Source organism: Balaenoptera borealis (genome assembly GCF_965194805.1).
Source record: "Balaenoptera borealis genome assembly, chromosome: 2".
Taxonomy (NCBI): domain Eukaryota; kingdom Metazoa; phylum Chordata; class Mammalia; order Artiodactyla; family Balaenopteridae; genus Balaenoptera; species Balaenoptera borealis.
The window spans coordinates 832,474-860,152 of record NC_138867.1 but is presented as its reverse complement, the minus strand read 5'-3'; the positions used below and the strand labels follow the sequence as shown (position 1 = coordinate 860,152).

At 48.9% G+C, this 27,679-nt stretch overlaps 1 protein-coding gene and 1 long non-coding RNA gene across 2 annotated transcripts in view; one reads left to right on the top strand and one right to left on the bottom strand.

Annotated features, from left to right (window-relative positions):
* The window catches only part of PLEKHG4B (pleckstrin homology and RhoGEF domain containing G4B), a 72,793-nt gene extending 51,690 nt beyond the window's left edge, over nt 1-21,103 (bottom strand). The window contains 1 exon segment of the mRNA XM_082379616.1: nt 13,446-21,103. Coding sequence (XP_082235742.1) covers nt 13,446-13,496 — 51 coding nt within the window. The 5' untranslated portion in view covers nt 13,497-21,103.
* A 3,201-nt stretch (nt 21,104-24,304) lies between these two features.
* On the top strand, nt 24,305-27,228 carry LOC309623977. Its single transcript, XR_014241728.1, has 2 exons — nt 24,305-24,894; nt 24,956-27,228. It is a non-coding gene; the product is annotated as an uncharacterized lncRNA (long non-coding RNA).
* The last annotated feature ends 451 nt before the right edge of the window (nt 27,229-27,679 follow it).

The window sequence follows — 27,679 nt, the reverse complement described above, 5'->3', positions numbered from 1 at the left end:
GGTGCCTGCTTTCCTACCCAGGACTTGGCATTAAACAAAGCACACATAGAACCAACCTTAGGTTATGAAACAAAATCAAATAAACAGAACTTCTCAAGCATTCCTAAAATCAATCCTCTCCAGACAGAGCTTCAGAGACAGAAAGAACGTCAGAGCACCTTCCTTCAGCGGCGCGGGTCCAAGCGGCCAGAGCGGGGTGGGGCCGTTGCCCCGTCGGATGCCCCCCCATAGGAGCCGTGCCCCTCCTGCGGCCGCCGACCCGTGTCCCGAGATGCCGCAACCCCAGCGGTGTGACGAGACGGCCCCTCGCAGCTCACAGCCACGTTTGCGCCTCTAACTTCTGCTGCAGGCCGCACGGCCCCGGCCCACGAGGCTGCGCTTAGTACACGATTCTGTCAGCAGCCGTCCTCTCACGCCCGTGTTGCCGCAGCTTCAGAGATTTGCTTGCTTCATCTTCCGGTGAGTTGCCCTCTACCAGACACCCTCAGACTCTTCCCCTGGGTGTTCTCCGGAGAGCTTACTGGAACGCAGCCCCTCTCGTTCTGTGACCCAGACCGAATGGCCCCTCAAAGCCTAGACTCCCTCCTGTCTGGCCCTTCACAGAAGGTGTGCGGACCCCACTCTCAGGGAGGGGACTCCTGCAAGGCCGCAGGCCGGGTGCGTGAGGACGGAGGACTGGGCAGCCCGACTCCGCTTCCTCATCCGAGTGGCATGGACCCCAGCGACTACACTGCAGCGTGGGCTCCAGCACGGCCGCTTTCTGGGTGAAGACACGGAGGGGTGAGGGCTATGTGAACACCACCATTCTCGGATCCAGCACTCCAGTTCCACCTCACTGACATTGACACGTGATCCTTCATTATTTCGCTCCGGAATAGCTTTGCTCTGTGTGCTCTGAGGCTGGGCAGTCGTTGGTCTGAGCCTGAGACTGAGGGGATGGCCACCCACTGCCTCTGTCTCTGGGGGCTTCTTGATTTCTACTCATGGTCAAGTGCATGGAAGATGTCTCAAAGGAGTCAATTAAAGTCCTCAGTTATCCTTTTCTGCATCTGACAGCCTCATAAGCCATTGAGAAGCTCCCAAACTCAGGAGCTGTGAAAGTCTTGGGAGGGGTCTTTCACGCAGCATCTGTTAGACAGTGATGGATGCACATGGGAAGCCCCATCACATGTTCACTTGGTCTTTACCCAGGACAGAAGCAGCTGCAAACACAAAGTCCCAGACCAAAGCCTGCCCTGGGCTCAGGAGCCCACTGCACCAGCAGTGACCAGGGAGTGACCCCCTGCTTACCGTTCACCTGCTGACCCCACGGTGGTCAGTCCAACAGACAAGGTCCTGCCCTCAGCACAGAGGGGAAACGGACCCACCGGGGAAGCAAAGGAAGGAAGGGCCAGAGGGGGCTGGTGTGGAGGGGCCAAGGAAGAGGAGGCTGGCCAGGTGGTGGAGGGCGTCCCCTGGCTGAGGCGAGGGCGTGTAAATGTCAACCCTGGTTCTATATCAGCTGTGGCACAGCACAAAGTTCCCGAGATTTCTGCACTTCTGGTTTCTCCATTTGTAAAATGGAAAGGTTACTATGAATCTAATTCACCAATTCCACAAGGTAACAATGTATTTCATCTTGAAAGGACTTCAAAGCTTTTTATTTTTTAATACAAAATGCAAACCGACAATGAAATGTTGGCTTTTAAGGCATTTTGGCTGAATTTAGTTCTTTAGTTCATTTAGTTCTTTGAAGGTGTTCGATAAAAAGTGCGCAAAACTGCCATTAACCACCATCAGTCCAGATTGGTGTCCTCGTGATGAAGTACAATTTCAGCTGGAAGCAAGAGTTTTGTTCATTCTAAACTAGAAAAGATCACGTCAACTTAGAGGAATCTCCCGTAGTCTTCATTACAGCAAACCTAACTTTTCTACCCTGGGTCCTCCGCGGAGACCCAGTCCCAGCAGAGTGTGCGTGAGCTTCAAGGTCTGCAGACGAGTTTGGGCTGCTCGGCCAATGGACTCCATTTGCCTCTGCAGCCATATTTACAGTTCTTTCGGAGAAAAATGGACAGGAGCCATTCTTTCCTGCTTAATTTATCTGGAAAACCCTTTGTCAGGAAAGAAAAGTGCTCTTGAAATTTGTCAGCTCAATCACACGTGTGGCTTCTCACGTATAAAGATAAAAACTCATTTTCATCCCTCCAAGGTTTTGTTGTCCTTTTTTGTTCACATCACTGTTAAACTGAGCCAAACACCTTCGAAAGCAAGTTCCCTTGTGTCTGCGTCCAGCTGCTTTGCGGGCGTCTGCCTGGCATCCTGTCTTCAGCCAGCACACCTGGCCTCCCTACGCCTTTCGCATGTTTCCAACAGAGAAAAAACTAATTCTAGACGACACTCAATGGACGACTGAAATTAACTTTTCTAAATTGTAGATCTGACAGCCGATTTCACCTAAATCACCAATTACATGTTTTTTTTTCTTTGCTTGCTTTTCTTTTTACACTTTTGGATTACATTCCTACATAAATAAAGAAGCAGCAAGTACAGAGACGGTAAGTGGGAGTGTGATATTGTATGTTTGCACTGCTAGGTTTAAAATGTTACCTAACATCTTTCCAAAGCATCCTCTGAGTGGGGACCCCCGACCACAGCTGTGACACAGCAGCCGCGAGGAAAGTTGGGAACCAGTCTGACTGGGGTTCTTCAAACAAGGGTGCAGGAATCCTGGAAGAGTGCCCCTCAGGCTGGCAGTGCTCCTTGCCTGATGGCGCCCTGAAAGTAGCTGCTACCAGGTCCTAATTTGATATTAACCGTTAAGGTAAGAAGCCCACAATGTCTGGGCTTTTACACATGGTTCCTGTGCTTTCTTAAAGGACCTCATGATTTCGCCTTAATCTTTAGTTTTGGTGGGACAGGTGAAGACTGCTGACAGTGGGCTGAGGTTGTTTGGGAATCGGGGCTGGGCCTGGGCCTGGGCTGGAGCACCTTTGTTTTTTCCAGAAGGAAGGTGGGGTGAAAGTTTCAAGCCTGCAGACGTTCTCGCAAGGAAAGCGCTACAGGGACACCTCACGAGGCCATACTGGAGTGCAGGAAGGCAGAGGCAGGTGGCAGCATGTCTAAGCAAAATTTAAGGTATTTGAGGGGAAATGCAAACTCTATATGCATGATTAGAAGAACAAAACAGATATTCTAATAAGAAACCTGTACTGTACTGTGTGTACCTGCAATGCTAAACGGTGCTTTTCATGCACCCTCCCCGCCGCCGAACTGCCCCAAGAAAGTGACCACAAAGCATAATGGTCCCAGGCACAGACAGGCAGGGCATGTGTGGCTCCTGCCATGTGAATGGGCCCTGGGTTTCCTGAGAAAGGGACCCGAGAGGGACAGAGAAGGACTCGCCAAACAAAACTGGGAGGGATGTCGGCTCTGAAGATGAAACTAACCCTGGAGCCCCAAACCACACTCTGAAAGGGCCTGGCAGGCGCTTACAACTCCTGGAATTACACAACAGGGGGAGCCCTGGGGGCAAACACAGTATAGAGGGGGGGGGGGGTGCTGGTGCAAACTAGAAGCACCCAGTGGCGGCCGGGCTCAGAGCGCGAGCAGCCGGACGGGCAGAGCCGGACGAGTGCAGGCGGGGGGCTCTGCTGGGGGCTCTGCGGGGGGCCGTGTAGGCAGCATGTCTGCACAGCCTGGCTCTCGGGCGCTCACACTGGGAGTCACACACCTGGTCCAGGAGGGAGGTGGGCAAACACCTGTGCATGAGTGTTCCTCACCCACGGAGAAGAACGACCCCAGGAGGTGGGGATACCCCAAGTCACAGACCGGCAACCAGGGCAGGGTTTCCCACACAGTTTGGGTTTTCACCTGTGGTCAAGGCAATAGCTCTCTCTTTCTCCTCAAAGTGTTCGAATTTGGACAATAAATGATATGGCTAGTCTGCTTATAACATGTGGGTTTCCTTGAGCCCATAAGGGGATAGCTCTCAGCTCAAGTACCGAAGTTTAACGCTGAATTTTCAGTTTGATTGGTACTATAAAAGGGTATACCACACCGAACAAAAGGAGGGAGTGAGTGAGTGTGGAGGTGAGTGTGGAGGTGAGTGAGTGTGGAGGTGAGTGTGGAGATGAGTGAGGGTGGAGGTGAGGCTGGAGGTGAGCAAGGGTAGAGGTGAGGATGGAGATGAGTGAGGAGTGGTTTTTTTTTTTTAGTTTCCAGTTATAATTCTGTTTTAAACCAATTCAGGGTATGTTGAACCTCACTTTATCAAGACTCTGTGCTGGGTCCGCCCATCCGTTCAATGGCTCAGGAATTTGATGAGACACTAGTAAATATTTGACATCTGTGCCCTCAGAGGACGGTGTTTCAATAGCAGAAGGCCTGACCCAGGTTACTGAATCCTCACAAGGATTGGCAGGAATTCTGCAAATAATGGCAGTAAATCCAGAGTGAGGGTGGGAATGTAGCGCAGGGGTGTGTGGACTCGAGCAAGTCGCAGGGGTGTAAAAATAACACCCCTGCATGCAAGGAAACCGGAGAAACAGTGTGTGAGGTTGGGGCCCGCACCCGGGTCTCTGATCAGTGCTGTGCAGAAGCCCCTCTCCTCCCAGAGCGGGGACCGCTATTCTCCCCCCTCACTTGCTACATTTTACTGACAGTGTTTGAATTCAAGAGGCAAAACAAACGGGCCCTGAAATATGTCACTCTGTGAACTAAGAGGGGGAAGGAAAAGGGAGAACGGAGATCAAGGGAACCCTACTCATGCAGTGCTGGGCCTGGCAGGGATGACGCACTTTGGCAGGAAGAGTGAGTGGTGTCAGTCTCCACCCAGCACCTTGCTGTAAGTGTATGATGTTGGGGGTTGACAGAAGACCCCTGAGGCCGTCACAGAGCGGTGACACCCAGGTCTGTCCTAGACCAGCCAGAGCAGGGTCCAGAGAGGAAGTCGTGCCGCCACTCGGAATGGGAGGTGCAAGACTCAGGAGGCCTTTACCAGATTTGCTCCGAACAACCACCCCTCCAGGACTCCAAAGGGAAAAGCCACGTGTAACAACGCCATCTGGGCAGCGCTCGAAGGCTGTGAGCACCTCGGAGATCTGAGCCAGCAGTGAAGAGGCTGCTGTCCTAGCATAATTCCCGTGCACAGAGGTAAGCGGGCCAGAGGCCAGTGGGTGCACAGGCTGCACACAGCTCAGGCGTCCTGAGGATCCAGGGCCCAGGGAAGCACTAAGAGCGCCGCCCCTGTAGGGCGAGGGGCAGGAGACCAGGGGAGGGGTTGGGCACTGACAGCGCCCCATGCAGCCTGCCCGAGACCCCCAAACTCATGGTGGTTGTGAACCATTTGGGGTGTGGTTGGAAGGCATCTGTTTCCTCTAGCTGGGAAGAGTGTGATGGATCAAGATGGGGTGACAGGAGGGACAAAATATTAACTGATGTGAAAACACGGAAGACAAAGCTTAGGGGAATATTGAAATAAAATCTGTACTTTTTGGCAGCATGAAAGTTGGCCAATGAAAGCATCTATGAGTGTTGGCATTTCAGGATTTGAGAGGTGGGCCCTCGTTTGCCTAAGCACCATTGAAGGGGCTGCCGAAACCCACTGCAGGGTCCAGATGCCTCTCTCCAACTGTCGGTCCAGCCTGGACCAGGTGCTCTGCTTCCTCTCCCCTTGTGGTTTGAGCAGAAATCCCACAGGAAGCGCAGCGTCAGGGGACACTTCCTCCCAGGGCCCGGTCCCGATGCGCCAACCCTGTGTTTCTGCTCTTTCCTCACTCCTTACCTGTGGTCTTTCTCATGATACACTGGTCACAGAGGCACCACTCTCCTGGATCACTAAATATTTTCCACTCTCAACACCAAAGTGCATTTACGGAGTACCTACTGTGTGCTAAGCACCCTGAAGGATACAAAGATCAATGTCATGGGCTGATAGCCTAGTAGGGGGTATATCATAAGAAGGTGAAAACTATAGTGCTGAGGTGGGTATTATCACAGGAGGGGACGCAAGCACCTCTTGGATGCTTGATTGTACCCCAAAGACAACATGATGGAAACGTGTGAACTCTGGTATGTGTCAGACACTGCTTAAGCATTTTATACAGATTAACCTCATCACAGTCTTTCCCCAAATGGCTTTTTACCCAGTAGCTACATTTTGAAGTCTTAAACTTCTGCAGATTTCCTAGTAATTTTATATTTTGGCCTTTGACACAAACTCGTTTCTTAAAGAGGTTACTTCTTATTTCAAAACGTACATTCTTAAGATGTATTCTTGTACAATATAATAAAATTTTAAAGCAGAGTTATAAAATTTGTTCCAAATTCTCAACAAAATACTAGGAAACCAAATCTAACACCATATTACAAGGATTATTGACCATGACCAAGTGGGATTTATCCCAGGAATGCAAGGGTGGTTCAACAATCAATCAATATAATACTCCACATTAATAGAATGAAGAAAAAACCCCTATGATCATCTCAAATGATGCTGAAAAAGCATTTGACAAACTCTAACACTTTCATGATAAAAACACCCAGAAAACTAGGAATAGAAAGGCTCTTCCTCAACATGATAAAAAGGCACTTATCAGTGCCCACAGCTAATTTCATACTCAACAGTGAAAGACCAAAAGGTTTTCCTCTAACAACAGGAACTAGGCAAGGATGCCCACTTTCTCCACTGCTATGCAACACTGCCCTGGAAGTTCTAGCCAGAGCAATTAGGCAAGAAAAAAATTAATGGCAAATTAATTTAGAAATGAAGAAGTAAAACTATCTCTATTTGCAGATGACATGATCTTACATGTAGAAAATCACAAAGAATCTACAAATAAAGCTACTAGAGCTAATAAGTGGATTCAGCAAAGTTGCAGGGTATGAGATACAAAATCAACATGCAAAAATCAGTTGTGCTTCTCTACACCAGCAATGAAGAATCCAAAAAGGAAATTAAGAAAACAATTCCATTCTATAATAGCATCTAAAAAGAATAAAATACTGAAGAATACATTTAACCCAAGAGATGAAAGACTTGTACACTGAAAACTACAAAACATTACTGGGAGAAATTAAAGAAACCTAATTAAATGGAAAAACATCCCTGGTTCATGGATTGGAAGGCTTAACATTGTTAAGATGTCAATACCATTCAAAGCGATCTACAAATTCAATGCCATTTCTATCAAACTTTCAACTGCTTTTTTTCTAGAAATGGAAAAAGAAATCTTCAAATTAATATGGAATTGCAAGGGGTCCTGAGTAGCCAAAGGAATCTTGAAAAAGAAGGACAAATTTGGAGGACTCACACTTCCTGATTTCAAAACCTGCTACGAAGCTACAGTAATCAAAATAGTGTGGTTTTGGCATAAAGACAGACACATAGACCAATGGAATAGAACTGAGGGTTCAGAAATAAACCCCCCAAACTACAGCCAACTGACTTTCAACCAGGGTTCCAAGACTATTCAATTGGGAAAAAATAAGTTCTTCAAAAAATGGTGATGGGAAAAGTGGATATCCATATACAAAATACACACACAAAAATCAACTAAAAATGAGTCAATGACCTAAATGTAAGCACTAAAGCTACAAAATTCTTAGAAGAAAACATAGGGATAAAGCTTCATGACCTTGTATGTGGCATGACCTTGTATGTTTTCTTAGATACGACACCACAAGCATGAACAACGAAAGAAAAAATATATAAATTAAATTTTATCCAAATTTAAAACTTTTGTGCGTCAAAAGATACTATCAGGAAAGTAAAAGGATAGCCAACAGATGGGAGAAAATATTTGCAAATCATATATCTGTTAAGAGTCTAGTGTCCAGAGTGTATAAAGAACTCTTAGAACTCAACAATAAAAAGACAACTCAATTTAAAATGGGCAAAGAACGTGAATAGACATTTCTCCAAAGAAGATATACAGATGGTCAAGAAGCACATGAAAATAAGTTCAACATCAGTAGTCATTAGGGAAATGCAAACCAGAACTACAATATCACTTCATACCCACTAGGGTGACTATAAAACTGGAAAATAAAAAGTCTTGGTGGAGCTGTGGAGAAATTGGAACCCTCATACATTGCTGGGAAAATGTAAAATGATTAGGCTGCTGTGAAAAAAAAATCTGGTGGTTCATCAAAAAGTTAAACATCGTTGGGGACTTCCCTGGTGGTCCAGTGGTTAGGACTCTGAGCTTCCACTGCAGGGGGCATGGGTTTGATCCTGGTCGGGGAACTAAGGTCCCACAAGCCACGTGGCAAGGCCAAAAAAAAAGTTAAACACAGAATTACCATATGGCCCTGAAGTTATATACCCAATAAATGAAATAAATGAAAATATATGTACACACAAAAACCTGTAAAGACATAATCATAGCAGCATTATTCACAAACCTAAAAGATGGAAACAGTCCAATGTCCATCAACAGATAAATGCATAAACCAAATTTATGGTCCATCCATGCAATGGAATATTAAATTTTTTTAACTTTTTAAAAAATATTTATTTATTTATTTATTTTGGCCGCGCCAGGTCTTAATTGCGGCATGTGAACTCTTAGTTGCCGCATCCGTGTGGGATCTAGTTCCCCGAGCAGGGATCAAATCTGGGCCCCCTGCATTGGGAGTGTTGAGTCTTACCCACTGTGCCACCAGGGAAGTCCCCTACAATGGAATATTATTCAGCCATAAAAGGAATGAAGTTCTGATAATGCTACAACATGGATGAAACTTGAGGACATTATGTTCAGTGCAGTAAACCAATCATAAGAAGACAGATACTGTATGATTCCACCTACGCTTAGTGGTACTTAGTGTAGTCACAATCGTAAGGACAGAAAGCAGAATGGCGGTTGCCAGGCTCTGGGGGCAGGGCGGAGTGAGGAGTTATACAGTTCAATAGGTGCAGAGTTCCAGATTTACAAGACCAGGGAGTCATGGGAATGGATGGCGGTGATGGAGCACAACAGTGTGAATGTATGTAATACCACTGAACTAAAAAATGGTTAAAATGGTAACTTTCATGCTATATGTATTTTAACACAATGAAAAGTCACATATTTTATGATTCCATTTATATGGAATATTCAGAGTAGACAAATCCATAGAGACAGAGAGCACATTAGTGGTTCCAGGGGCTGAGCAGAGGGTGGAATGGGAGAAGCTGCCTAATGGGTGTGGGGTTTTGCTTTGGGGTGTAGGAATGTTCTGGAACTAGACAGAGGTGGTGGTTGCACACCATTGCGAATGTACTAAATGCCACCAGATTGTTTGATTTAAAATGGCTAAATTTGTGTCATGTGAATTTCACCTCAATTACCTGTTTTTTAAAAGAATTAGTTCCGGTACCTTCCAGAAATTGTGATGGTAGTTTCCTCCTCATTGTGGCCTTTGTTGCTCTGTGTCCCCAACAACCCTTCCACATGCTCCTCCTATTTAAACATGTGCTTTCGGGGGAGCTTATACTGGGCTTTGAGGCTCGTCTGCTCGGTTCACATCGCCGTGATTCTCTGGGTTGCCGTCTCCGGACGGGCAAGAATCAGTCTGAGAACCAAACGCTCACTCTTTACCCAGCGTGGTACTCTGGGCTGACTAAATGCTTGTTCCAGTTACCTTTTCTTCAGTCTTTTTGAATAATCCATAGGGAAACCTCTGGGACCCTTGAACTCAAGTGGAGATCATGACCTATTGATTTGGGCACTTTCACAAAGCATTTCTTTAAAAAATTCATGAATACATTGTTAAAATAGCACATAATTGTAGTTGTAATTCCTCTTCCCTGGTGATATCTTTGAGCATCAACATACCTTGAAGATAACTTCAATGAATATTTTTCCTTAGGTGATTCAATGAAAAATTATAACTCAATCCTTTTTCTCTCTTATTTGTATGAAAATCTCTCTTCCTCTCTACCACAGAGTCACAGAATAATAGCCAACATTTACTGAGCACTTACTGTATGCCAGACACTATTCTAAGAACATCGTAATACTATTATCTTCCCCATTCTAAAGACGGTGAGGTTGAGGGGCTTACCTGCCCACCCACTCAGTGGGGGAACCAGAACTGAACCCAAGCCACTGTGGCCACATAGCCTGCATCCCTAACCACCAAGTCCACTGCTTCCATCCACACTGCCCTGTGTCTCACTCTAGCCAGAGACAGAGCCCAAGAGCTCTCAGAAACTCATTCCAACCTCTTCACTCTCTGGGCGAGGCCACCTGATGGCCCGCAGCTAATTCCAAACCACTTGACAATGAAGGGAAGGGTCAACCTTTCCCATTCACTGAAAATTAATTCCGGCATTTCTCCTCTTCTGCACCGTGCACTATCATCTCCACCTCAAAAACTACATGCAAAGTTCATTCATTATGCCACACCAGGTATTGCCAAGCTGGTCTCTGTAATTGCCTTGAACCTGCTTTACTGTATTGCACTTAGGCAAGTAAAGTTTCCCAGAATCAGCTGTAATCTGGTTGCTCCCTCTGAGGACGTTATTTTATTCTTAAAAATCTCAGGAATCGCGTTAGCTCAGGTCACAGGGCAAGCCCTGCATCTGTGTAGCCCCGTGAGGTGGGGACTGGGCGGGGGAGTGACAGTGAGCTTCAGAGGAGGGGATGCAGCCGCCGCCTTGTGACAAATACTTGTTGAGCACCTACTGTGTGCCGTGCACTATTCCAGGCACCAGGGAAATACGGGGAATGAAACAAAGCCGGTGCTGCCTCGGGAAACAGGCTACTGAGGGTAGTCAGGATAAGGTGATGTCAGTTCAGATCATTGCGGGGCAGGGGCTGCGGAGGGGGCTGCAGGCGGGATGACCCATGGGAGCTGAGGCTGATGCGAACCAGGGTTGGGGGTCCCACGTTGGGGGGCTGCAGGCAGGTGAGACTTCACCAGGGGAGGTGCACATACTCATTACCTGGCAGACTTGCACAATTTTAGTGCAGAACTTCAAATTAATTCCTGTCCCAAACTGTTGTTGGCATTAGATTTAATCCCTATCCTAGGTCTCAGAAACGTAAGTAGCTTTAAAGTCATATAAAATAAACTCACCACAAAGTGAGTTTTGCACAACCTGATTTTCTCACTTTTGGGGAAAGTTCTGTAAGGCTGGACACTTGTCGAAAAGTATCTGAAAGCTCTGTCTTTGAGAATTCGGGCCCAGGTGTGAACTGAGACACCTGGAAAGTTGTCCCAGGTATCAGGACAGAGACAGCCTTCAGCTCAGGTACATTCAGCTCTGTGATGACCTGGGTTTCCTTTCAAGGAGCGTCCACTCATCCCTTTTAAAATTAGACTCTCTGGTGCTCCGAGAGGTGGGTGGCCACAGGTTATGCTGTAAGTGAACAGACTGAAACTCCAGGAGGCTGAACCACCGGCCCAAAGGCTGACAGATAACAGGGGGTGGATGTGGGCGCACATCCAATCCGAGACCCCAGGCCTGTTCTCTGGGCACCAGGTGGAGGTCCAGAGCCTCTTCTCCACTCCCCGGGCACCTGCCCTCCTTGACCCCCTCGTAGGGTAAATGGCAACTGTGGGATGTCTTCTGCCCACAGGATCCCAGATTCCCAAGGCTTCTCAGGATCAACAGGTTCAGGGCAGGACTTGCCACCTCGCAGCCCACCCCTCCGTCCCACCACCCCCCTGACCCCTTCAGAAGTGTGCTGGGCTCTTAGGTCAGACCAACTGTCTCTCTGGGATCATTTTTCTTGGCTGGACCAGTGAGCACTGGCCTGTGCACACCCGCTGAGCGCCAGGCCCTGTAAGGGGCAGAGGGATGCAGGTAAAGAAGCTGCAATCCCGAGGGAACCTCCCATGGAGAGCAGGGCACAGAAGCCTTGTTCTGACAGGGCAAGAGGATAAATACAGAGCAGAGGCACCAGTGCCCCTGGGCACAGCCACGTGGAGAGGAAAGCCACCGCTTCCAGGCTGCTTCTTGGCTGGGAGCCACAGGTCACGTCGGAAGCCTGGCTTTCCACCATTTGTAGAATGGGTACCCTGTCCTGGAGGATGGCGGTTAGGGCTGGATGGCTCTATGTGACTTGATTTTTGTTCAAGCACAAAGAGAGGACACATTAGTTCTGTTTGGAAGGAGGGAGGCATGGGAACTGGGCTTGAATGATTCTCATTAAAAAAATGCCGTGATCTGGGAGTCTGGGGTCTCCTGTGTCTGCCTGGATGATACAACCTGTGAACACACATCCCTGAGAGTCTCGGGGCAAATTCAGGCCGACTTTATTTCCTTAGCCCAGCATTTTTGGGATGCTTTACAAGTAATAAAGTATTCAGGTGAGACCACGACCAGGCTCATGAACTACAGACGCAAAGGTCCACATTTCACAAAGGCGATTTCAGACTAGATCTACACAGGGGCCCCTCTAACGGGATAAAACCACAGGTCACCTGCACCCAGGCCCCCAGTCCACTGGAAAGGTCAGGGCTCTGTTCTCTGTGGCCCACCTGGACAAGTCCACTTGTGATCCCAACCCAGACCACTGTTCCTGTTTGCAGACTGGATCCCAAACTGTGAGATCAAAACAGGGTGTCTCCTCAGAAGCAGAAGTGGGTGCATCATCTCCGTGGGGGACGCCCAGCCCTCCAGTACAGGGATGTGGCTCCACCAGGAATGGAAACATCTTAAGAGTCTGAAGGTGTCCACTGAGAGCAAACGGTGGCCTCTGGAGTTCCTCCTGATGCAGAGAGCCGGGAGTTGGAGGATTAGGGTCAGGAAGCCAAGCCTCACTTCTGTCCACTTTGAAATCTCTTCTCAGGACGCTGAAGCCGACCTGATGCTCAGTTGTTAATTATGCACAGTTTCAGCTACCTTCAACTTAATTGTTTAATTATGTGTTTTAAGTCTTAATTAGACACCTGAAAGTACCAGCTAAACTTTTAAAGTGAAAATGCTGTTGGGTAACAGGAGTAGAGTGTAATTACTGTACCAAAACACTCTGTAATCTAGTTCACAGGAAAAAGGGAAAGACAAACCCGACGCACTTTTTGCGAGTCACAGGAAGAAATACAAGACAGCTTCCACCACACTACTGAGACCTGAAATCACTGTCTTGCTTACTAGGCGATGTTCATTTTTTAAATCGACTGCCTTTCCAATATGAAAGTCTATCCTGGTATTTTTTAAGTAAAAGTTCTTTGTCTTCGTGCACAAAGTTCATTGGTCTGTCCTACCAGTTTCGAGGTAATGAATAACTCAGGAACAGTCTCATTGTTGGCGACAACTTCACAAGCGTCTTTTTGTCCTAGCCCCCTCCCCTGCACTCCCTTCACACGCCAGGGATGCAAATCTGTCTTGAAAAGCATACTTCCCTCATAAATATTCATGAGGTTAAGGGAAAAGTTTGCTAACCCTCTTTTTAAGGGACCGGGAAAAGTGAAAGCTCCCTCCCGCTGCCGCAGCCGCGGCCTCAAGGCCCTCCCCACGGCCGCCGGCCGTCCCCTACCTTGTTGCCCGAGCCCCGGTCGCCCCGGCCGAGCGCCGCGCTGAGAGCCATGGTGGCGCCGCCTTTGTCCCGTCCGCGGAGAGGACAGCGCTCGCAGCGCCAGCGCGCGGGACGTGGGAAGCGCGGCGGGCGAGGGGCGGACCCTCCCGGCCGCGCCCCCTGCCCGCCTCACCCGTGGGGCGGAGGGGCGGGGCCTGGGGCCGCGGGGGACGGGGAGGGGCGCTTCTCCCTCGGGGGCGCCGGGGCGTAGGCGGGAGGGGGTGTCATCCCCGGAGGCTGCTGGGCGAGGCAGGTTGGGGGCGTCGCAGCCGCGGGGTGTGGGCGGCCTTGTAGGAGCCCCGGGCCGCACCCTCACCTGGGAGAAGACCCCGCAGGGGCGGAAGGCTGGGGGCGAGCTCCTCCCTCCCCGAGCGGGGGCGGGGGCGGAACTCTGTGACTTTTGTTCTCGCAGAGCCTGGGGACCTACCATTTTGTTCTCAGACCAGTGGCGGTGGTGCTGCACCCGATTTCCGTGGGTGTAGACAGACTGGACCCTGATTTCTGCTGGTGAACGCTATCGGATTTTGATTTCCCCCAGTGTAGATAGATTCACACCTGACACGCAACGGTGTAGACAGACTAGTGAAGATAACCGGACCCCGATTTCCACTGGTGTAGGTGGAGCGGACCGATTTCCGCCGGTGTGGAAGGACCGGCCTTCTCTTCCCGCCAAGCGAGCTCCCTGGCTTATGGGACGCTCTCTGCCGGGTAAACAGAACTCGTGAGCCTCTGGGCCTGAGCGAGCGGCCACCTTCCCCTTCTTGGGGAGTCGGGCGCAGCGCACGGAGAGTTGAACAGGCTCTCACTGGCTCTGCAACTGGAATGCCTGGGTTTATGGAGAACCTACAGAAAGAAAGTACCCCCACCTCCAGCCCCACCCCGGGGAGACAGACGCCTTCCCTGTCGCTAGGCGACTGTAGGGCTCTGGCTCGTGGAGCACTTGCTGTGCGCTGGGGCTGCAGCCGGGTTCTCAGAGGAACCCGTCCCCGGTGGGGGGGGGGGGGGCGTGTCTCCCCGCCCCTCAGGTGTCTCGTCCTGTACTGTGTCCCGACTAGAAACAGGGACACCGACTCAGTCCGCCCACTGCGGACAGACGCCCTCATTTAGAGAGAAAGTTCAGTTGTGCTGGAGCTGCGTGGCTTCCGGTACAGGGTGAAAGAAGCCAAGGGTGGCGGGATGAGCTCTGCTCCCTCACCCAGGACCGGTGTTCTGAATCCCTCTGGTGGCTCCTTGCCTCCCGCCTCTGCTCCGCTTCCTGGAACCTCCAGCCCCTCCCACTGGCCCAAGCAGATTCAGCCCCCTCTCAGCGCTGGGGTGTTACTCATTGTCTGCATCTCCCTGAGGCCCCCTGCCTCATCCTCTTCTCACCCCTTACCTGCCCATGACGCTCCAGAAACAGGGGCCACATAAACCTCCGTATAAACAGGCGCTGCATAAATCTCTGTGGTCCCAGAGCACCTGCCAAGCCGGAGCTGGGGTATGCTGGCATGCTTCCGCAGCAGGTGACATTGTGCCCGTTCAGCCCCTCCAGGACCCAGGAGCTGACGTCAGGGGAGGACAAGAGTGGCCTGGCTACCTGGGGAGGGTGCAGCTCTGGGAGCGCACGCTTGCCGGAGGTTTGGGGCCCATAGGGGTTGTGCCTCTGCTGTACCTAGGCAAAGCTGGGCCTGCACTGGGACAGCCCAGGAGTCCTCATGTGCTGTCTCCAGCCGCAATTTCTAAGGATCTGATTCTTTCTTTGCTGTGTATCTGTAGAGTCAGGGATGTCTTCTAAGAAGTTTTCCCCAAAACTTGGACTATTGAAATGGCTCAGTTTATTCAGAAGGTGTTTATTGGTCACCTGCTTTTGGCCAGTCACTGCATGGCACCTGTCAGGCCCCTTGGGGATCTGACATTCCAATGGAGAGAGAGAATAAACCAATGAACAGAGAAATACCTCTGAATAAGGCAGATGGTCAAGCCAGAGAAGACTGTTCAGGGACCAGAAGAAAGGGGGGGAGGGAGCTGCTTGTGATTTCCAGGCAGAAGGAGCCACCTGTGTAAAGGCCCTGAGGCGGGAACAGATCTGGTGTGCTTGAGGGACAGCAGGAAAGCCGGTGTACCCAGGAGCACGGTGAATGAGGGCACGCACGTGCGAAGGAGACAAGGCTGGAAAGGCTGAAGGGATAAGTAAGTCATAGTGATGAGTTTTGTTTTATTCTGAGTGTCGTGGGAAACCACCGTGGAGAGAGTTTGGAGAGGAAGCAACATTATCGGATACATTCCAAACATCTCACCTGGCTGCAGTGTGGACACCACAGCTGCCTGAGGCAGGAAGAACAGTCAGGAAGCGACTGCCAGGACCTTGGTGAGAGCGATGGGAGCTGGCTTAAGGTAGGAATGACAGAGGTTGTGAAAAATGGTCAAAGCAGGATCTATTTAAAGGCAGAGAGAGCTGAGAGGAGTGACCGATCTCTGGCTCTGGGGAGTGAGGGAGAAAGAAGCTGAGGAGGAAGGTGGCAGGCAGTGAATTAGCTGATCATGGCCCCTGCAAAACACCTCACATGCTCCCCTGGAGACCGCAAAACTACATGCCCCAGAGCTTACAGATGTGCCTGGTTTTGCTTTTACATGCACCACGTAAGACGTGGGAGGAGCCACGGGAGTAGAGGCTGTCTCAGCAGATTGGCAGTGGAGGTGGTTGGTTCCTCTGGGGCAGTTCAAGGCTTGTCCCTGGCAGCACTGTGGTCGAGTAGAAGGGAACAGGGCAGTGGGGATTTTCCTGACACAATCCTGTAGCATTGTCGGTAGTTCCTCCAGGTTGCTGATGTCTCTGGCTATTCCTGGTTACCTGACCCTCTCAGAGATGGTATAGTCCACCTGATATGTTCTTTTTTTTAAATGAAGTATCGTTAATTTACAATGTTGTGTTAATTTCTGCTGTACAGCAAAGTGATTCTTTTTCATATTCTTTTCCATGATGGTTTATCACAGGATATTGAACATTCCCTGTGCTGTACAGTAGGACCTTGTTTATCCCACCTGATATCTTCCATACTGCTTAAATTAGCTACAGTGGATTCTGCTGTCTGCAGTTAAGAATCAGCACCAAGACAGCAATTCAGGGATTTGGGGCCTGATCAGCAGGTGGAAGTTGACACCATTTACTGAGATGGGAGAGACTGGGGGAGAAGCAGATTTGGGAGGAGAAGACACATGAACACTGAGATGCTGTTAGACATGTTGAGTGGACGGATTGCTGTGTGAGCTTGGCGCCGAGAGGGGAGGTCAGGTTGGAAATCAGATCTGGAAGTATCCACACATAGGCGTGTTTAGAGATGAGGGAACTAAATGTGCAGACAGAAGGCAAGAGGGAGCAGGGCTGAGCTGAGCAACGTGAGGTCACAAGAGTAGATGATCCTCCGTCTCAAACTCTTCCAAAAAATTGAAGAGAATGAACTCATTCTCTGCAGCCAAAGCATAACAAGAAAACTGCAGACCAATATCTCTGATGAATAAAAATGCAAAAAGATCGATAAAATTTTAGCAAATAGAATCCAATAGTATATTAGAAAGATTATTCACCATGAACAAATGAAATTTATCCCAGGAATACAAGGGTGGTTCAACATAAGAAAATCAATCAATGAAACACATCACATTCACAGAACAAAGGGAAAAAAATGATCATTTCGATTGATGCAGAAAAGGCATTTTAAAAATTCCAACATCTTTTCACGATAAAAGCTCTCAGAAAACTAGGATTAGAGAGAAAATTCTTCAACAGATTAAGCAGTATTTATGGAAAACCCACAGTTAACATCACACACAATGGTGAAAGACTGAAAACTCTCTCCTTAAGATCAGGACTCAGGCCAGGATGCATGCTTTTAGTGCTTCTATTCAACATTGTACTGGAAGTTCTAGCCAGTACAGAGAACAAAAAGAGCTGTTACAGATAACAGAAAGAAATAAAAGGCATTCAGACTGGAAAGGAAGAGGTAAAAATGTCTGTATTCACAGTGACATGATCCTATATATATAGAAAATGCGGAAGAATCCACAGCTAATAGATAGTTCAGCAAAGTTGCAGGGTACAAAATCAACACACACAAATCAGTTGTGTTTCTATATACCATCAATGAAAAATCCAAAAGAGAAATTTAAAAAATAATTCCATTAATATAGCATCTAAAAGAATTAAATACTTAGGAATATATCTAATCAAGGAGATGAAAGTCTTGTATGCTGAAAACTACAAAACATTGCTGAAAGAAGTTAATGATGACCTAAATAAATGGAAAGACATCAGTTGTTCATGGATAGGAAGAGTTAACATCGTCAAGACATCAATACTACCCAAAAATGATCTACAGATTCAAGACAATTCCTATCAAAATTCCAGCAGACTTTTTCACGGAAATGTAAAATCTGATCCTCAAATCCACATAGAAATGCAAGTGGCTACTAATAGCAAAAACAATCTTGAAAGATAGAACAAAGTTGGAAGACTCACAGAACCTGAATTTGAAACTTACTACAAACTTACTATTGAAACTTACTACTATGTCTGGCATAAGGACAGACATATAGACCAATGGAACAGAATAGAGAGCCTAGAAATAAACTCTTACATATATGGTCTAATAATTTTCAACAAGTGTGCCAAGAACATTTAGTGGGGTAAGGACAGTCTTTTCAACAAGTGATGCTGGGAAAATTGGATACACACATGCAAAATAATAAAGTTGGGCCCTTATCTCATACCATATACAAAAATTAACTAAAAATGGGTCAAGCGGGAATCCCCTGGCGGTCCAGTGGTTAGGACTTGGCACATTTACTGCTGTGGCCCGGATTCAATCCCTGGTCGGGGAACTAAGATCCTATAAGCCGAGAGGCCAAAAAAAAAGAAAGAAAGAAAAAAAAAATGGGTCAGAAAACCTAAATGTAAGAACTAAAGTTATAAAATTCTTAGAAAAAAACAGGGATAAATCTGAATGGCCTTGGATTTGGTGGTGTTTTCTTAAATTGACACCAAAAGCACAAGCAACAGAAGAAAAAAATATATAAATTGGACTTCATCAAAATTAAGACCTTCTGTCCATCAAAGGACATTGTCAAGAAAGTGAAAAGACAACTCACAGAATGGGAGAAAATATTTGTGAATTATGTATTCTATAAGTTATTAATATCCAGAATATATAAGGAGCTCCTAAAAACAACAGGGACAGATGACCCATTTACAATGTGCAAAGGACTTAAATAGACATTTCTCCGAAGAAGATATACAGCTGGTCAACAAGTACATGATAAGATGTTCAGCATCATCAGTCATTAGGGAAATGTAGACCAAAACCATAATGAGATGCCACTTCACACCCACTGGGGTGACTGTAAAAAGCGGGGAGGGTAATAAGTGTAGGTGAGGATGTGGAGAAATTCCAATCAGTGTAATTGCTCTTGAAATGTGAAGTGGTTCAGCCTCCATGGAAAACAGTCCAGTATTTCCTCAAAAAGTTTAACACAGAGTCACTGTGTAACACGGCAATTCCATTACTAAGTATATGCCTAAGAGAAATGGAAATATAAGATGACACAAAAATTTGTACACAAATGTTCATAGCAGCCCTGTTCACAATAGCCAGAAGGTGGAAAAAATCCAAAGTCCGTCCATAGATGAATGGTAAACAAAATGTGGTCCATTCACACAAGGGAATATTATTCAGCCGTAGAAAGGAATGAAGTTCTAATGCACCCTACAACATGGATGAGCCTTAAAAACATTTTGCTAACTCAAGGAAGCAGGCACAAAAGGCCATACATTGTATGATTCTATTTATACGAAATATGTAGAGTGGATAAATCCATAGGAAACAGAAAGCAAATGATTGTTTGCCAGGGGCTGGTGAGCCTGATGGGTAGTGACTGCTAAATGGGTATGAGGTTTCCTTTTTGGAAGATGAAAATGTTCTGGAGCTGGAGAGTGGTGATGGTTGCATGACATTCTGAATGTACTAAATGCCACTGAATTGTACACTTTAAAATGGTTAAAATGGTGAATTTTATGTTATGTGCATTTTACCTCAGTAAAAATAAATTGCAAATAAATTGAAGAACTAAATATGAGAAGCAGAAGCTTAAAAAAGAAAAGAAGAACATTGTAAAGTTGGGATAGGGAAGTATTTAATAAATGATGGTGCACAAAGCTCAGACTATGAATAAAATGATTGACATATTTGACTACATTAAAATTTCATACTGCTGGGTGATAAATTTAAAAGGTGAGCCATAAAAGGGAAGGTGTTTGAAACTGTTGTAGCCAACGAGTGACCAGAGTCCAGAATATATAAAGAGCTCCTAAAAACTTATAATAAAAAAAAACCAGACTAATGGGAAATTAGGCAAATTATGAACTGGCATTTCAAAATGTCAGTCTTGAAATTGGCATTAAACCCTAATGCTCAATAAACAAAAAATGTTCACTCTTTCTGGTAATTAGGAAAATGCAAGTGTAAACAAGCTTGCATTTCATACCTGTCATTTTGGCAAAATACTTAAGGCCTAAAAATCTTTAAAGTTAAAAATATTTTTTCTAAAATGTAATATAAAGCTAAAATAGTTAATATTTTTTAATACTGAGATTTTAAAATCCCAGGTGTTTTGTTTGCTCAGTGTTGGCGGATGTGGCAATGAAGCCACGTCAGCAAATCGCCTCAAGGCTCACACCTGCGAGGGACACCTGCAGCGGGCAGCGGGGTCACAGGTCCTCACCCAGCACCACAGCGGCTCAGGGGCACCGGGCAGCGGGGTCACAGGTCCTCACCCAGCACCGCAAGGGCTTAGGGTCAGAGGCGTCCTAAGCGCATCAACGTGAGAGTGGAAACGCGAATTGTGACCCGTGTGCAAAGGAATACAGCACATACAGTGAATGAACACAGAGAAGCCTCAACAGCAATGCTGAGTAAAACACCGCAAATTACAAAAGGATCGCAACGGCATGGTGTCATTTAGGTAACCCTAGAAATACCCACAATGCTCTGGGACTGCTACCAACACACGCTCATGCGGTTAAAGCCTAAAATTGTGCGTGGGGTGACACACCGACGTTTTACTCCAGGAGCACCCTGTGCTAGTGTCTGCCCAGATCTGCTTTTTCTCTCTGTGGGGTGTTGCATGAGGAACCACCAGGCTCATTGAGATCTGCACCGTCTGGGGTTTCTGCTATGGGAGCTGCCACGGGCTGGGCTGTGGTTCAAATTGCTTTTCAACTTTAAAATTCTATTCTCGTCTGCATTTGCTACGGCTTTCATTTTAAGCTGTAGTCAGAAATTATCTTGGGAAATATGCTGGCCACAGACACCAGTTATACGTGAAACAGGTGTGTGTCTTGGGAGGGCAGAGGATGGATGGAGTGCGTATCGAATGAGACTTCCATAAAGGAGCAGCCCATGCCACCCTCATCGGTGCAGGGCTGCTGCTCAGGGAGCCCCTGAGGGAGGCCGCACACGCACGGGCTGTGCTGGAAGTTCCCTGCAATGGCAGCTCCGCTCTCAGGCCAGAGGAAACCCTGTGCGGCCAGCTTGGGTGCCCTCCGTGGAGCAGCCGTGTGCACCGGCCAGGGCAACACAGAACGCGGCAACCCGTGGTGATGCCAGCCCCATCCTGGTTCAGTTCTTCGTGCCTTCCCGCATTGACCTCCCGTCCCCTGCAGGCTCCCTCACACCCACCTGGCTTCTTCCCAGCCTCCCTTCCTTCCTGACCCCGGGGCTCCTCTGCATTGGACCGGCCTGCCCCACCTGTGCTGTGAATTTTTCACCCCTTGTTTCCCAAGATAAAGGAAATGCAGAGAGCGGTAAACAGAGGGGAAGTGTGCTTGGGGCGTGGGTGTGGGCGCTGCTCACTTGTTAACCCCCCACCAGGGTGGCCATGAGGTCTGCCTTCCGGGGAAGCAGCAAGGAGATGAGGGAAGCACTTGTGGACCCAGTAACCTCTCCTGTGCACTTGCTGTTCTTTGGGTTCTGAGCTGGTCACAGGCAGATGCAAGCCCTGCCCCCAGAGGCCTCCAGTCCCAATGGGAGAGAGGCCCCAACCAAAGAAAAGACTAAACAAGTTGCGAGAAGCACCGGGAGGAGACAAGAGCGAGTGGGGCTGGGGTCCAGCTGTAGACATGTCAGGCTGAAGGGAGGGAGCGGCTCCCTGCCCAGAGGTCAGAGGCCAGGCCCGCCTCGCGGAGGGAACAGCAGGCAAGGCGACCCCGAGGCAGGAAGAGACTGCGAAGAGCCAGCGTGACGCAGAAGAGGGCCGGGGAGGGGGCTGGGGGCCTGGCCAGTGCGGCCTCGGGGGGTCCGGGGGGTGACCCGTGGCTGTCCGCCGGCCGTCCACAGCAGCAAATAGGAAGTGTCCGGGGGTGGGAGGGGTGACGAGACCATGAGGCCCTGCAGGCTGTGGGCCCCAGCCGCTGTTAGCTTTTAGTGTTGGAGCTTTTGGGTTCTGTTGTTTGTGCATTTGGAAGTCTTGGATAGAGAGACGTTTTGCACGTGTTCAGTGACCCAGATTTGCTGTGAACTCTTCAACAGCTTGCTTGTAGAACGTTTAAACTTTTCATAGTTTTTGTTTTACAGACCTCACTTACATTTAAAAAGTGGAAAATTCATTTCATTTTGTTTCAATCCCTTGTTGTTCCAATAGATTATAGCAAAGAATATGATAACGGGAAACATGTCCACAGTCACCAAACATCACAGAGCAGCTCTGCCAAACGGATGTGAGGGCCACTCAGGGACACAGCGGCACAAAGATGAACTCTTCTTGGACCCAGAACAGGACTTTCCTTCTGAGCCCGCGTGCCCTCGACAAGGGGCTGGCTGCCGAGTCTGTTGTCGGCTCACCAAGCACGCTGGCCGCTGCTGGCCGCTGGCCGTGAGGCGAGAGCATCTGTCTCCCTGGCAGCCCTGAGGGGAAATCCCCATGTCCCGATTACCTGATTCTTCTTCTCCAGAAACACTTAAACAATTGCTCACTGTGGACAAAGTAGGAAAACAAGCATGATCAACAAGTGCCTGTGTGAAGCAGCTGAAAGTTTTACTAAAGTACGACAAGAGCTGCATTTGTTTAAAAGTTTTGCTGCCGTGTTTACATGTTTTTTCCTCAAACTATTGGCATTTGAAATTTCAATAACGATTAAAATTCTAAGACCACTGAGACAAAGCATTTTTAACATGTTAAAAGTTTCTAACACATTAATTTGCTAATTCTTCCAAGAAAAAAATAGTAGCTACCCCCCTCCGTCACTAGCAGTGCACCTTGGAGCATATAAATTAAAATCATTTTCATTTCAGAAATAGTCAAACCCAAATATTACGAAATCCACCTGCTGTAGACCTGCACACCCGTCTCCAGGACGCTCAGTGGGAGACTCAGGGAGCAGTGTGGTCACACCAGCTCCACTGATGCACCAGAGCACAAACGGATGTATTCCCCCCGCCCTGGAGTGGGAGTTATTTCAGAGCAGGGCCACATGAGAGGACAGGGAGGACCCACGTGCACGCAAAGCATGGCTCAGAAGCTGCAGGCCCAGCCACCGAGTGCCAACCAGGTCTGGGCTTCAAGAACATTGCAGGGCTCTGAGGAGCTGCGGGAGGCGTTGCAGCCTGCCTCTTGCTGCTACAGAAGCTTGCTGACTGCCACGGAGTTAGGTCTGAGCTGCCTTGGGTGGAGTGTGAGGGGGAGGGGCTCACAGAGCCAGCAGGACACCCCACCCCGTCCTGCAATGAGGACAGTGACGGCTGGCAGGCCAGCTGTGCCCACAGGGACTCTGCACATGCTGTTCCCCATGCTGTTCCCACCATCTGGACGGCTCCCCACCATCCCCCACCCAAGTCCTGCTCATCTGCAGATATCAGCTTCAGCCCTCCTTTTGCAAATCGCTGGGTCCCTCCCGAAGGCTCTCTCTGCAGCTGCTGCTGTTCGCAGTGTAACTTTGCATGTTATTCCTCAGCTGTCCGCCTTCCCCACTAGGGCTTCGCTCCGGGAGGGCAGCACCTGTCCCCATCCCCGTCCCTGTATCCCAAGAGCCTACAGAGGAGGGAGGTATGGTGGAAAGAGGGCCTTCAAGCAGCCCCTCCAGTAAGTCGGCTGAGGGAAGCTCAGCCCAGGGAAGCCAGCTGACACCGTCTTCTGAGTGAGGGACTAGGGCAAGAGCAGTCGGTCCGGGCGAGAGGAAGGGCTGGCTGCAGAGTGATGTCAGGAACACGCTGGAGAAGACCTGGAGTGATGCGCTCAACACACTCTGCCTGCAGGGCTGCGGAGGGGCCCAGGCTGGATGCTGGAATCCACGGGAACCTGGCATTAAACCTAGGACAACGCGCAGTGCAATTCCTCTAGTATGAAAATAGTACTGTGAGTTCCTTATCAAGCAAAGTGGGTGCTCCGGGAACATGGCCATGGGAATGGAAAAAGCTGCCAGAGAGACACTACAGGCCCATGGGGCTGAGAAGGCCAAGGGGCACCCCCCCAACTGCCCTCACTACAGGATGGTGGGGGGTGTCCTATGTCCCCCCAGTGTCCTCACTGCAGGACGGGGTGGGGTGTCCTGTGTCCCCCCAGTGTCCTCACTGCAGGATGGGGTGGGGTGCCCTGTGTCCCCCCAGTTTCCTCACTGCAGGACGGGGTGGGGTGCCCTGTGTCCCCCCAGTTTCCTCACTGCAGGACGGGGTGGGGTGCCCTGTGTCCCCCCAGTTTCCTCACTGCAGGATGGGGTGGGGTGCCCTGTGTCCCCCCAGTTTCCTCACTGCAGGATGGGGTGGGGTGCCCTGTGTCCCCCAGTTTCCTCACTGCAGGACGGGGTGGGGTGCCCTGTGTCCCCCCAGTGTCCTCACTGCAGGACGGGGTGGGGTGCCCTGTGTCCCCCCAGTGTCCTCACTGCAGGGGTGTGATGGGCAGGAAGCTGTTAGGGCCTCACTCCTGTTGCGTCCAGCAGCTCCTGGTCGGGGCCCGCAGTCCGTCTCTCTCGTCCACCAGAATGATCAGTACTGGTCCACACGCTGCCTTTGGTGCACAGGATCCCAACCCAGCTCCAAGCCGGCAACTGTGCTGACCTCCTGCGAGGGGAGCCAGGCCCTCTTCCCTGGGCGAGGGTCTAGAAAGGGAATAGGAAGCAGGCTGGCGTCTGAAAGCTTCTGCCAGCTGCATATAAAAAGGTAAACAGAGGCAAACATAAACAGATGAAGTATATTTTCATAATATATGTTCATGTAACTCAATGTGGATAAAATACTGTACTAGAACTCCTTGCTGGTCAGGGTTGAAATTCCTGAGATATGTTGTGTGTTTTTTCTGCACTCGTCTTATAAATGCACGTGCCCCTCGGCTCCTCCGAGTCCAGGCTCGCACTGCTCACCACGTGGCAGGCCAGTCAGTCGAGAGACAGGTGCTGGGGCAAGGAACAGCGACTTTATCACCACGTGGCAGGCCAGTCAGTCGAGAGGCAGGCGCTGGGGCAAGGAACAGCGACTTTATTTGGAAAGCAAGCAGACCGAGAAGAGAGTGAGTAGCACCCTAAAGAAACGGCTTGCCTCGAATTGGATGTTAGTTTCTTTTATGCTACAAAGAGGGGAAGGGTGGGAGGAGGTATGGTCCTTGCACATGTCTTGGTGCCGGCCAGACCCCGGAGGGGGTGTGTTAAATTCTTTGTTCTTGCAGCCATTCAGATGTGGGCCTGGTCAAGATATTCCTGTGAGCTAAATGAAGGTATTTTAGCTTAAAGCTCGGGCATGGGAAGCAGGGTTTCCAGAAAGGGGCCATTATGTATGCATTAAGGTTATAGGCAACATGCCTTTAGTGATTAACTTGCAGCAAAAGCAATAGAAATACAAAGGTTAAAGTAAAAGAAACAGATCCAATATGGAGTCAGATTTGTTCTTCCCTGTTACACATGCACAGGCTCTCAGTTTGAAGGAGCCACAGTTCAAGTGCTCGACTGCCACATGTGGCCGTGCCTCCTGCCCTGGACTCTGCGGGCTTTCAGGTTGCCCGTTGCCATCAGCCTGCAGCCACAGAGGGGCCCCCAGGCCACATCCACCTGATCTGTTCTTGCCTCTTGCTCCATTGAGGGCCAGCCGTCCCACCTGGGGTCCTGACGCTCGGCTGGGCACTGAGGCCGTGCGGACCGCCTGCCCTGCCTTCCTAGCCTGGCCTTGCCCTCCGCCAGGTGCCTCCCGCTGCCAGCCTCCAGGATCCCCCCCGAACGTACTGACACCTGGCCCTGTCAACGTGTCAGAAAGGAAAGAATTTCCATGAAGTTATTTATGAAACCTACCTTGACAAGTCAGTCTGCTGCTTTGAACTAAAATACAGTGTAAAAGCCAACGAAGTGCAATGTTTTGAGATTTCCTACAATCTGACCATTTTATTCATGGAAGATGAGTTAATGAATTCCATTAAAACCATACTGTTCAGTAATTGCAAGCAGTGCTCTGGAGGTAACTCTCACTGATTCTTTTCAAAATGGCCCCTCTTGAACGTCTTGATCGTTTCTACTCTGGAAACCTTGGTTCCAAAGAGACCTGTCCCCTGGATTCCTGAGGACAGTGAAATCCGTGGGGCGCCCTGAAGGCAGGGCTGCAGGATGGAGGCTCTGGGCGCGGCCTCTTTGATCCAGTATCTCCGTGTTGAGATAAGGCACTGTAAGATCATAGTGCCTCCTGACTAGAAAAACAGGACCGAAGTGTTCTATGGTGGGAGCTAAGTTCAGAGATCTGACCTGTGAGTGACCCCCAGGGCCACACTTTGCCACAAGAGGTTCGTTGTCCAGGGCCTGACGACTGGTAACAGGAGCGAGCTCCTCGCTGTGAGGTTTCTCTGAGATAAAGCTGTTGCTTTTCCCTTTTGCTTACGTATTGTTTTCCCAGGCAGGCGGATTTCTGTAGTTTTGATTCAATTGCTGTGCTCTTTAAACTGGCTTTGCTTTGGCACGTGTGTATTTCTGGTTATCTTGACTTGATGTATTGTATCCTGGCCTCTCAATTAAATTTGAGAGACACCTTTTTTTTTTTTTTTTTTTTTTTAAAAAGTTAAATTTGCTAGACACTCAGATTTCTTGGTAAAGATGCAGGGAATGCCCTCGCCCCTTAAGTTGCCAGACCTCTCAGGAGGGATTATTGCTCGGTGGCTGCATTTGGCAGGGTTATGTTGACTCTTCTATTCATCAGAGGGAATCTCATAATTATATATGACTGTCGTCAGGAAAAGGTTGCATTATCTTGGCTATTTTCTCTTTTCTGACGTAGAAAAGTCTTATTTCTCCGAGCCCTGTTTATGCCCCGCAGGTCTGGGTGGTCAGGGCAAGGGAGGCCCAAGCAGAGATAAGGACCAGGAAGGGAGCTGCGGTGGTTTTAGGGCTCACAGTTTTATTTCCCTTCTCTCGGGGATTACAGCCCTGCCTTGCCTATTTTCCAGAGTCTCTAAGCAGCTATTGCTGTTTTGTTCAGTTTTCTGGTTGCTTACGTGGTTCACAACTCAGACCAACAGCGAGACCTGAAAATCTTGGTTCCCTGCCTACCTCCTCCCCAAACACAACACGTTTTGTGAGTTTCTGGTGAACCCTTATTTTGGAAGCAAACTATGCAAACGCTCACACGGACCTTCTCATTCACTTTCTTTTTTCACAGACGATAGACACTGTGTGAGCTGCCCAGCACCCTGCCTGTGTCTTGGAAGAGCCCTCCACACTCTTCCAAGGGCAAGGGACCCTCCTCTTGCCTTTTTTTTTTTTTTAAATATTTATTTATGTATTTGGTTGTGCCGGGTCTTAGTTGCAGCACATGGGCTCTTCAGTTGCGGCTCCAGGGCTCCTTAGTTGCGGCACGTGTGTTCCTTAATTGTGGAATGCAAACTCTTAGTTGTGGCATACACGTGGGATCTAGTTCCCTCTTCAGGGATCGAACCCAGGCCCCCTGCATGGGGACTGCGGAGTCTTATCCGCTGCGCCATCAGGGAAGTCCCTCCTCTTGCTTTTTATGTGCACAGTTCTGCGTATGCGGATGCACTGCAGTTTATTCAGCCAGTTCCCTGCTGACAGACATTTGGGTTGTTTCTAATATTTTGCTTTTACAAATATTGCTTTAAGTGAAGACCTCAGGCATATAACATTTTGACTTGTGGAGGTGTATCTTCAGGATAGATTCCTGGAAGTGGGATTGCCAGGTCAAAGGGCA